Source organism: Brassica napus, chromosome A1, assembly GCF_020379485.1.
Source record: "Brassica napus cultivar Da-Ae chromosome A1, Da-Ae, whole genome shotgun sequence".
Classification (NCBI taxonomy): domain Eukaryota; kingdom Viridiplantae; phylum Streptophyta; class Magnoliopsida; order Brassicales; family Brassicaceae; genus Brassica; species Brassica napus.
Genome location: NC_063434.1, coordinates 19495008 through 19508103, shown reverse-complemented (window position 1 = coordinate 19508103; position 13096 = coordinate 19495008). Strand labels below are relative to the sequence as shown.

Sequence of the window (13096 nt, the reverse complement as noted above, 5' to 3'; positions counted from 1 at the left end):
GATTTAAAGGACACTGGATAGCTGATCATGAGTCAGGTTATTGTGGCCAGTAACAACATTTATTTATTTTAAAATATGATTATTAATCTTTGTCATAAGGATGTATCCTTAGGATATTCGAATCTTCAGTCCTACTTATGACAGGAATTGATTACCTCACGTGAGTATTTGCAACTGTAACTTCGAATGTACGTATAAGTATAATCTTAGGAATATCAAGATCTAAAAGTTTGAGATTGCAAATGAAGTTGCAAATAAAGAATCTTCCAGCTCACAAGTTGCTTTTGAATATTTCCGATATTGATTATCGACAAACCTCACAATGACTTGTGAATATTTTAGAAATGGATAATTGTATTTCTCACAGCATATTACCAGAAAGTTTTCTTTAAATGATATTTTTATAATCATCAGATAAATATTTTGACCTCTTACTTTTGTTCAGTGGTTACATGGTTTCATTTGGGTTTTTAATTCTCATTCTAGTGATTTTTCTGAAAGTTTCATTACTTATATCTTTTTAGTTTTAATTTAAAATTACAACAGTACTTTAAAAATAGTACCATAACATCTATACTATTAAAATAGAATTCATGACTTCTTTCATGTGTGATATTTTAAATGGATCATCCTAAAAAATTGCTTATATTTTTTTGTTGTATTTTCATAATAAAATCCTAAAAAAATATATTTAATTACCTTTTTATTCCATCAAAATATTATTGGATATGCCTAATTTCTAAAATTTAATATTCCATCAATATATAATTATATTTTCATATGACCATTTATAATCTCATTAATAATAATAACATTTAATTATTCTAGAGTTTATACCTGTATATGATCTAATTAATAATAATAATAATAATAATAAAATTTATAATGCAAATACAATTGTGTTAGGATTTTTAATATTTGATTCAATTTTATTATCTGCAAGGTAAAATTCTAAAATTCTTATCGTTATATATTTTCAATTTAAACAATTGATTAATTATAACATGTAAACTATAAAATTATTATTAATTATATTATACATGTATCGATTTTTATATAGGTATTGTGCTAACAAACATGTATTGATAAATATATAATATTTTAAAATACAATACTATAGATTCTGCCATATATTGTTTTTATAATAAATCGCTTAATATATGTATACTGCAGTGATGAACTTTTCATGCGTGATTTTTTAATTTGGACAATTCTTTTAAATTTTATCATTTTTTTTAAATAAATACATTATAATACTTTATCTTTTTACTTAAGTACAAATAAATATTTTTTAATATTTTCTAACTAAAGAAAAACCCAAAAGTAATAGATAAAAATAAATATTTAATTTCTCTTAATATGTGTGAATAACCTTAAACATCATATATTTGTATCAAGAGGGAGTATAAACTAAAATATTTAAGTATAAAAATAAATAAATAAAACCGCACAACCTAGTTTAATTTTAAAATATATATCACAGAATTTCGTGTCAATAGAGACGAATATTTTGTGTACTTTATAGATTTATCAATCTTTTCTACTAATTTTCATGCTTAATTAGACTATCTCCATCCCTACTCCACAATTTACTCTAAAAATAGAGTTGGAAATGGAGTATGAACAAAAAATAAAAGTTTACTCCATAAATAGAGTGATTTTTTTTTTGTTTGTTCATACTCTATTTTTCACACTATTTTTAGAGTAAATTATGTAGTATGGATGAAGATGCCCTTACTAGACGACATCTAATCTGGTATCTAATCAAATTTTGAAATCTTACTTAATTATAAAGCCTATCCCTAGTATATATCTTCCATCCGTAGTCATCATTTTTTTTAGCAAGTAGTCATCATTAAAGTGGTGTAATATATATAACCTCAAATCCCTTTATTATTAAAAAAAGAGCACTTTTAGAGACTAACCTTATGTTCATGTGTTATTAACAAGAATGTTATTACAGTATTTGTCATTATTCATTAATTATAGCTTAACATAATGTTTTAGTCATGTTAATTGGTTACATGTGTTGATATGGGAGGTAATATCAAATCTGGTAGTTTGGCGACCTTTTTGTTAACGTGTTTTATTCATAAAAATCATCAACACAGTTATTTATGGTTTCATCAATATATCAAACTGATGGGAAAATCATCATCGAGTAAAACCGGTTTATATAAAATGGTATAATCGAAATATATCAAAACGATCTTAAATAGTATTGTTTTATTTTCAAAACGATGTCTTTAAAAATAAATGGATATTTATATACCGGTTTATAAAATGGTATAATCGATATCACAATATATCAAAACGGTTTATTCAAAACCGTTTTATATCATTGTAAAATGTTATGCTTTATATCATCAAACGATCAATTCCTTTGCACATTAACTATGTTTTGTCAATGCCATAATTCTCAATACAATATACTATTGGATCGTTTTATGGCAGTGTATTGTTAATGAATCTGATTCAAATTAAGTGAAATAAATATATTCATACGTTAATTAGTTGCATTAATTCGCTTAATTTAAGTTTCTAAATATCAAATATGAATTGTCAATCACATATTACTTGCCTGACATATTGCATGAGCTGTCATAATATTCTAAATTAGGAATGTATAATATTTGAATATGACACTAATTTGGTTATATATGTATGTATTTATAACGGACGATTTTGGTAGTGCCATTGATAATTCAAACCGAATCACATATCATACAAAAACTAAATTTGGATCAGGTCCAATTTTAAATGCATATGTGATCATCACTGATTGATTTTTAAACTTAACTAGATCTTGACCCGTGCCTCCGCACGGGTATTTATTTTTAATTTTTGTAAATGTTTAAAAATTAAATACATACATTATTGTACTAATTAAATCAGAAGATGCTAATTAATTAAATATAACTGAGTTAGTTTTATTATTCTGAAAATTTTAAATCATATTGATCAATTTAATTTTTAATAAACCAATAAATTAATCTGACTATTTTATAGTTTTTTATGAATTGCAAAATTAACTTTTTGATTTTTTAATAAATGAATGATTGCATATCTTCTAAATTTATTAGGTAGCTAAATATTAGGCAATTTCTTAACAATTTTTATGGAAGTTGCTATTTATAAGGTAGTGGCACAGGTATGTAATATTTGTGGAAAACTAAGGATTAAGATTTATATGTACTTCAGTTTTAATAGTTTAGATTTGATTGACCAGATCCTCAATTTGTTTCCTATAATATTACAAATCATTGTATCAAATATTTATTTAGAAGCTATTAAAATTTCCTAGCGAGAAAATGGATTGCACAACAAATTTTATTCCTAACTTCATTCCCCTTTTTCTTCATCACAACACCGACATGGAATAAATTGGAAGTTTCAATTTTTACAATATGAAATAGTAATGTTTTTTAGTCCAACCCATCTTTTTCCTTAAATGGGTTTAAACTATTTTTAATGATTAACTAAATAGGCCACGAATATATAGTAGAATTTGTTTTTGTTTAAAAAATTAAGGCATACCCGAAATAAATATAAACCATCATCACTTTCGTTTAAAAATTTGTTACAATAAAAAATATAGGGTTGGGAAAAATCCGAATCCAAAAAGCCTAACCAAATCTAATCTGAAAAATTAGTACTGAATTTTAACCAAAATTGTAAATATCCGAACGGATTCAAAATTTTAGTATATAGAAAACCGGAACCAAATCGGATCCAACAAAAATATTTCAGGTATCCAAGTACATTTGAACCAGATTTATATACTTTAATAGATTAATTATTTTTAAATTTAATATCTAAAAGAATATACAAAAATATAAGATGTTTTTAAGTTGTCAAAAATACTTTGAAATATGTACAAATAGTTAATAGTACATATTTAAAATAGCTAAACAATACTTAAAATACCAAAAATTTTAAAAATATTTATTGATTTTCTATCCAAATATTTAATCTAAACCAATTTTTATGTTAAGTTAAAGTACTTTGGCATACATTATAAAATTTATATGTGAAATAGTATTTTTATTTTTAGATTTTCAAAATTTAACGTAAATATTAACTTTAATCTAAAAAAAGTTTAAATGGATTATCTGAATCCAAAGATCCGAATTGAACAGAATCAAGCCAAACCAAATGGTACCCAAATGTCAATCCCTAATCAAATGTAAAAAATAGTTATTGATAACAAAATATGTATTTTTATAATATTTAAATACAACATATTTTTTAAAAAAAACTCATTCCGCGCACGGCGCGGGTTATCATCTAGGATTGATGTTATAATGGCAATTATGGCATCATCTGGTTTTCTGATTAAGTATGTAAAACACCATGCTTCAGTAATAAGGATATTTTATATAATATCCCCTTCTTATTATTTGAGGAGCATTTTTATAAATAAACATTTATCGCATGTGTTATTCACAACTTTGACATTTCCTAAGTGTCAACACCACATTCTACCTCACAACTTTTTTTAACCTTCTTTGACCTAGACTAATTACATGTCATGCCATTGCCAAAAACATATAATATATGTTTCATTTTATGCATCTTGATTCTAAGCATTTATTCTAAACATCTTGCCAAAAACATATAGTCTCATTCATGAACGTGTTAAGTAAATTTAAAATATTGAAACTTCTTACACATTCATGTCACGACACTATTGTATAAAATGTGAACTCTATGGATAATATAATTTATATGCCCTTTTAAGTATATCGATACTTTTTAACATCCCTATCAACTCGAGATAATATTATGTCAGTGGCCATCATATTATATAATTTTTCTAATTTATATTAAATAATATACTATGCTTAATAAACCAGAAACAAGATGATATACTATGTTGTGCGATTCGTCTCTGTGTTGTTGTATATTAGTTAGTTATTATTAGTAATATATTATTAATAATATGTTAGCATAATAGTTGTGTATACTCGATCACATCAACAACATAATCGTATTTTTATTCTGATTATAAACACTTAGATACAATACGAAGATATTACTCAAAAATGAAACATATAGTCCATGATATATTTGAATGAATCGAAAAAAACGCTATCATTGGATCTTGATTAAGCTATATTTTCTTAATGGAGTAAATCTCGGTGTCAAATATTGAATGCTCCAATTCAAAAGATTAATGAAAGTTGGTCATGAAATTTGAGTCAATCAAATATTTTCGGAATGATTGACTTTCGTGTTTGTGGTATTTCAATTATGGGAAGTCTATTGTATTCTTTCCAATTTTAGAGGATAATATTCACACTGATTGATCAATCGTGACATATGTGATAGTAACATAAGATGTTGAATCTCTATGGTCTAAATTTTGAATAAATATGCGATCAATTATGGATTTTGGGCGTGATTTTAGGGTTATATGCAATTATGGATTTCTTAGTCAATATAATTTTTTTATGTCCATTCATTTATCTACAATACTAAACAAAATCACTAAGAATTATTAACCTTGATGGTATGTGGTATAATGCGCAATGTACAATCAAAATTTATGTTAATGAACTACACAACAAGGTCCATTGTCTACTCTGTTCTAACTGAATCATATCATAAGAATTTCAAGCTTTGTTGTGTAGATTTTACACACACTCTGTTAAAGACACTTGTGAATAACACTAAAACATTCTAGATATATTTTTAAGTTATTTGAAAAAGAGTATACATTCATTATATTTGTGACTATTGTTCTTGATGTATGACTATGATCACTATGATTCATGTATTGAAAATATAACTGATCTTCATTATTGTTCATTGTTCGTGTTATATAACTTTGAATCCTTAACCAAGTTCGTAGCAATGAGTGTTTTAACTTCCTATGTATCTATTCCATTAACATATAAACTTTAACTATATATTTTTTCTTAATGGACAAAAATAAATCAAAATATATGCAAAAAGAAACGTATAAAGAAAGATTGCTTTTTGGTTGACAAAAAAAATTGCTTTTTAATGAGTTTTTATTATGTCTTTCGTTATGATAGAAATTTCACGAATTTCAGGGTAATCTTTAAAACATCAATAGTATTTTTATTTTTTAAATATTTGGAATATATGAAATATGGTGGTCTATTTAATTTAAATGTTAAATTTTGTGTGCACGTTAATTTCGAACTTTACGTATTTAGAAAAGTGTAATTTGGTAAGATTTGATTATGTGCATAAAGTAATAATATACTCTATCCCATTACCGAACTATAAGGCTTAAATTTGGACATACAATATTTCAAATAATGTTATTATCTAATTAGCCCGTAGTTTCTTTTAAAATATAAAATTTCCATATAAAATACCACTATTTTTATTTTAGATAAGATCCAATAATATGTTATATAACTTAAATAATACAAACCTAATATAAGAATGTAACCAACATATAAAGTTGAAATAATGAAGTAAAATATAAATGCAAATTTGTTTATATTCTCATCATGCACAAGGTCCGGATTACCACCTACTATATATTTTTTTTTACTTTACTAAGGAACAGTGGCGGAACTAGGTGGAGGATGGGTGGGGCAGCTACCCCCATGAATTTTTTTTTGGTGTAATTTTGTTTATAATTTTAATAATGTCCTGGATTAAAATTTAAATTTATAAATACATTACTAGTGTTTTGTCGTTTTGCCCCGGATAGAAATCCATTCTAGATCCGCTACTGGTTAGGAACTTCCTTTATTAATGTTATGAATTATGTTATTTATTATTAAATTTGTCACGTTTGGAATTGCCCTTTTGTCTATATAAATTGATGTATACTTTAAAACACAACACTTCTTTAACTCTAATTAATCATTTTGTCAGTTGACCACTCCAGATGGTGCATTTCCATAAGGTTCATGTGATGAACGAATGACTACACTTCAATATCTCAGAAACATGCCACATATCCGAGCGTATAATCAGTAGAATTGGATCATTCAGACTAAGGTTCCGAATGGTGACTGCGGGTTGAGCGGTGCGGAACAAGTAGTTTAATTTTGGTGCGGTTCTAACAGTTATAAAAATGTATAAATATAAGGTATATATAGGCTCCGAATGGTAACAACAGATTGAGCGGTGCGAGACAAGCGGTTTGACTGTGGTGCGATTCTGACAGTTATAAAAAACGTATAGATATATAGTATATGCAGAAATTTTTGTTACTGTTAACTGCGTGCAGTACATGACGGATGTTACCATTCGGAGTCACAGAAATTTCTATTAGTGTTAATTATGCGGAAGCTCAGTACCAACCGAATGAATCATAGATGAGTAAATAAAAACAAAAATAAAATGTCAAGCGAAAGCATTTAAGTCTGTGAAAGTGAGAAAAAGCAGATAAGAAGTTGCAGTGTCCCTTGTCCACCCAATCAATATCTTGATTTCATTTCTCCTATTTCTAAAGAATATTAATAATTTTGTATTTTTACTTGTCATGAATGGTACCAAAGTTGATTTGGATATATTAGTTAGCTATATATGATTTTCTTGTTTTCGTATAAATCTATATACCATAACTTTTTGTCCATGGTCCAAGTTCAACGTGCATTTAATGCTATAGTCGGCCGGTTTTGAAAAAAGACTAATTTTTGGATATGATGTTTATAGTTGGATAATATAAAAGTAACATTACATATTAATTTTTTAAACATATCATCAATACTATTAAAAAAAGACTAATATAAAAGTAATATTTAGTTTACATGACATATTATATATGATGCCATTAAAATGTATAGAATCTTTAAAATTGATTTATCTAATGAAAATAAAATATTTTACGCATATTTATTTCATAAACATAATTAAATTATTACAAAATAATAAATATGGTTAAATAATTATAGATGTTTATAAATTAAAAATTATATTTTTGTAAATATACGTACATACAAAATAACATAATATAAATATTTTACAAGTATATATATATAAACATAATATAAAGAGTAAATAGTTTTAAATAGTAATTTGTATTTATTGTAAAGCAAATATTTTAAAATTTTGATTTTTAAAATGTAGTTTAATATATTTTTACTTGACAAAAGTAAATTACTAATATTAACTAATATTAAATTATTGATTATATGGTGAATCACATTAAAGTTGATATTTACTATTTCAGTTTTTTCGGATTATTCAAACAATATGCAAAAATTATCAAATACGAAACAAGTTGAATGAATATATTAATGTATTTCTAATATAAAATATTTAAAAACCCTTTAATCATTGTGAGACAAGTTAAAATATAATTATTTATTTTAACTATAAATCATTAGAAATAAAAATGTTACCAAAGTGAAACAAGTTACAATGAATAATTTTTTTGTCAACAAAAGAATAATCTTGAATTTTAAAAGTGTAAATCAAAACCTAGTAACAGTTTAAATGGACAAATGTTCTATAGTGTTGATTCAAATTAAACCAACTTTTGCTCAATTCCTCAAAGTTACAAAAAAATTAAAATTTAATAACAAATGTTGTTTGAAATTTATCTTTTGCTTTATTTATCATATACAAACTTTAAGTTTTAGTTGAAATAAATAAATTTAACACATCTGTATATATTTTCTTTTTTTGCAAAGTCCAATTTATGTAATTGATTTTGTTTAACAACACAAATAAAACTTTTAGGATTATCTATGGAAAGGTTTGTTATTCTTTGTGTTAGTATAATTCAAGTCCTTAGAAAAAGTCAAACACTATACTAACATTGGCTTATTATTATAGAGCTCTTTAATACACCAATATATAAGAAAAGTAAGAATTTAATAGAAAATAAATTTATTTTAAATCAGTAAGAACAAAAACAAAAATATCAAAATCATCGGTCCCTGATCTCCGGTGCCGGCACCCACCCGTTTCTAATCATTTATTTAATTTCCGACCATGCTATACATTACTATATTCCATTCAATTTTAAACTCCAAAACTAACAAAAAGAAATAAGTAAACGTCAGAGATGGCCCCGGCAGCAACAGTCAAATCTGCAACAATATGGTTACAAATCTTTATTATTATTCTTTAACCCGAAATGACAGTCCAATAAAATAATCACGACATCATATTATATCCATATTAATAATAATAGTAACAAAAGTGATGTTAATGACATAATGTTTGGGTTTCACATGCTTTATAAGCAAAGATCTGTGTGTGTGGTGGACCTAACCCTTTACGCTGTCCCGAGAAAGACACTCTCTCTTCTCTTCCTCTTTTCTTTTACAAGCTCTCTCATTCTCTACTCTGTCTTTTTTTGTTTTCTCTCAATCATAACAAATTTTTTTTTTGAGGAAGAGATGGGAAACTGTCAGGCGGTTGATGCGGCGGCGTTAGTTCTACAACATCCCGACGGCAAAATCGATAGATATTACGGTCCTGTCTCAGTCGCCGAAATCATGCGTATGCATCCTGGTCACTACGTTTCTCTTATTATTCCTTTGCCTGAGGCAGACATTCCGGCAAAGACGAGGGCGGAGGAAGAAGATGGTAAGAGTCAGAAAAGGGTCGTGAAGTTCACGCGCGTGAAACTTCTCCGACCAACAGAGAATCTCGTACTTGGTCATGCTTACCGTCTCATCACTTCACAAGGTTTGATTTTTTTTCTTTTTATATTTAAATATCTTTCTATTGTTTTTTTTGTGTGTCTTCTAATGGTCTTATTTATATCAAATTAACTCAGAGGTTATGAAAGTTATAAGAGCGAAGAAGTATGCGAAGACAAAGAAGCATCATAATGAAACGACTAGAGAGAAGAAAAAGCCATCGCTGGAGAAGAAGGTTGATGAAGTATCTGACAAGCATCAGAATCTGGTACGGAATCTCTCCTACGTCGAGTATAAGAAATGGGTTTAGCTAAAAAGAATTAAGCTTTACTTGAAAGTAATTAAACATCGGTTTAGTTAACAAATCAAGCTTCATCAATCTATTTTCTGGACTTGAGCACAGTATATTAGCGTGTTTTCTGTTAATGAGTGTTTCTTTTTTCCTTTTTGATAGGAAACAAATGATGAGAAGCAACGTGCAGTGTTAACGAGTTCAGGTTCGTCGAAATCAAAAACATGGAGGCCATCATTGCAGAGCATCTCTGAAACTACAAGCTGATTATGTTTATTTTAGTTTTTCCTTAAGGAACAAGAAACAAAATCTCAGTGTGAGAAAAACAAAATAATGTGTGAAATCATCAGAAGATGGACTCTTCAAGAGAAAGAGATATAAATTCTTCTCTTTTACGTTCTTTTCTGGTTTTCACATAGATCAAGAGAAAACCTCTATAGAGATTAAAATCTGAGTCCCTTTTTTTTGTCTCGCCAGTGTATATAAGTTCTCAAGATCAAGAAATCGATTGAAAAAGGAAATGTAAAACAGATGATGTGTTGGTATTTAGGAAAAAAAAAAGAGATTTATTTTACAATTGTTATTATTATTCTCTTGTATGTATATACAAGTTCCTGGAATGAAACTGTAGCAAGAGTATAATATTCAAAACCATTAATGTAAAATGTGTCCAAAAACTTTTGCTTTGGATGTCTGTGAACTGTGAAGCATAAATGGCCGTAAGAATTGCATTGAGTTGGAATGATCTTAGTAGGTAAAACATCTTTTCAATCATTTATGGGATACCTGTTAAAGAAAATTTAATACCAAAAATTCATTTTGGATTATTGTCTTATTTCCTTATACCAAGAAAATGAAGCTTAAAAAATCGTAAATGTTTTAAATGACTTATTGTCTTATGAGGTTTATTTGAATAGAAATCAAACTAATTAACTTGTTTTATTTTATGTTTGTTATTCGTTTTCAGAACAAGAAAAGGATAACCATTTGGGCCAACCCAAACCAAACCAAACCAAACCGATCTTTATAATAACCGATCCATTTTAGATTGCGTTGGAATATTCAAGCTGAAAGAAGTATAATCCCATTCCAAATCCAGCTAATGCATTTTAGACTTAATAATAAGATAACTTTTGGTCATTTTTATTTTGATAAAGTTTTTAGAGAATTTGCAATGCAAGAATAGGGTAGCCTATGATTTGCCTACAATATTCTACCGTACATTTTTAATACCCCTATCGTTGAGATTACTAAAGTTTCTAATGTTTTAATCCGCCCCGCACCGAATCGCAATTAACACTAACAAAAATCTTTACATATACAATACATTTATATATTTTTATAAATGTTAATACTGCACCGCAGTTGTACCGCTTGTTCCGCAGCACTCAATCTACTTTTACCATTTGGAGCCTAAATTTTTTCTATCATATCTTTTTCTCTATATCATATTTTAGTTTATGTCTCTCTCTTCTGTAACTGTTCTTTCTTTTTTTCAGTCTCTTTCTTTTTCTCTGTCTATGATTCTTCTTTTTCGATTAATGCAGCAGCAATAGAGAAAATTACATTGGCATAGGCAGCAATGATAACGGACCAAATTGTGGCACATCTTTTACGCTTGAGGCAATTGTGAAGATTGGGCGGAGAATCCGCAGACATATTTGCTTTTGTTACTTTGGAAATCCATCAATGACGGTCACAACCCATAAGATTTTGTGGTGGTTAAGGCGAACGTATTCTTTCTCCCTTGATTTATACATGTTTTTAAAGAAGAAAAATGGAACTGATTTTTTTCTGTTTCTTTCCTCGTTTTTTTGTATAAAATGCTTTGTAACTTTTGTTGGGTCAATACTTTGTAATTTCTTAACTTTTTCTTTGCTTAAGATTCTTATTTTTTTTATTAGTGCAATATCAACGAAGACGGTTACATCAGCATAAACATCGCTGATAACGGATCCGAGGGGGTCCTTGCTGAATACATGATGAAGGATTTAAGAAATTTGATACATTGAGCCAATAAAGTCGTAGCTGCTGAGAATCTCCTTGAGGGCAGTGACACTATATGCACTTGATTTGCAAAAGCATAATATTGTCAACAAAAAACAAGTGGTTGACATGTGGGATATGTCAAAAATCCATGATGCTTTGGAGAGACACCCCTTTGCGCCATCTCACACATAGATGATAAAATCTCAGTACACAAGATAAATAAAAATAAGGATAAATGATCCCCGTATTCCATGAAATGATTTCACCGATCCTAGGGGTGAACCGTTTATAAGAAACGGGTACAAGACAAATTCGACCCAAACCGTAACCCAAATTATCGAAGTTAGATCGAAACCCATCCGGTTCACAACATCCCTGGTAAAGCTCCACTCAACTCGACGGTAAGCTTTGATCTTTTTCGTTGTTACTACCATTAGCAATATTATTTTTCCTCCGACATCCGTAGATAGTGGAGAGTTTTGTGGGTGATGAGTACATTGTCGGTGACAGTATGGCCTGACACGAAGGCAGATTGTTAATTTGTAATCAAACATGGGAGAAGAGGGTTAAGCCGGCAAGTGAGAATCTTTGTGACAATCTTGTAATGTATGTTGCATAAAGCTATGTGATGATAATCAAACACCTTACGGGACCCTGATAGTTTTGGGATTGACCGAATATGTGTTTCATTATTATGAGGGTCTAGGGTAATATGAGTGAAAAAGCGCCTGATATCATTGATAACATCATAACCGGCTATATGCCAATACGACTGATAAAATTTTGCCGAGAACCTGCCTGGTCTGGGAGCCTTTCCCACATTGCTAGCAAAAATAGCTTCTCTAATATCCGAGTGTGTCCGTATTCAGATAAGGAACTCATTCATCTCGCCCGTGAGGTTCCCCTGAAGACATTCCTGCACCACTGAAAAATCTCAACTGCTCTTCGTAGTGAATATGTCCTGAAAGGATCATGCTATTACTGATGCTATTTTTTGTTCCTCAACCACCTCCTGACCATTTGCATCTTCTGTTACTGTGAGTGTGTTTAGAGCTCTCTTCTTCCTTGTTTCAGCGTAAAGAAACACATATTTCGATCTCCGCATTTCAACCATTGAATTGGGCTTCGTTGGAGGCCGAACTGCTCATCCTTCTTGTAAGCAGCTAGCAGGGTCGTTGTAAGGGACTCAAAGAGGGATATCAGGTACAGCTTTGGAGAGAGCATATTC

General features: G+C 28.6%; 1 protein-coding gene across 1 annotated transcript; it reads left to right on the top strand.

Annotated features, from left to right (window-relative positions):
• The first annotated feature begins 8975 nt into the window (after positions 1-8975).
• BNAA01G22110D lies at positions 8976-10387 on the top strand. The gene is made up of 3 exons (XM_013891821.3): positions 8976-9633; positions 9725-9855; positions 10042-10387. The coding sequence occupies exons 1-3, from the start codon at positions 9159-9161 to the stop codon at positions 10144-10146; spliced, it is 711 nt and encodes a 236-aa protein (XP_013747275.2). The 5' UTR covers positions 8976-9158; the 3' UTR covers positions 10147-10387.
• The last annotated feature ends 2709 nt before the right edge of the window (positions 10388-13096 follow it).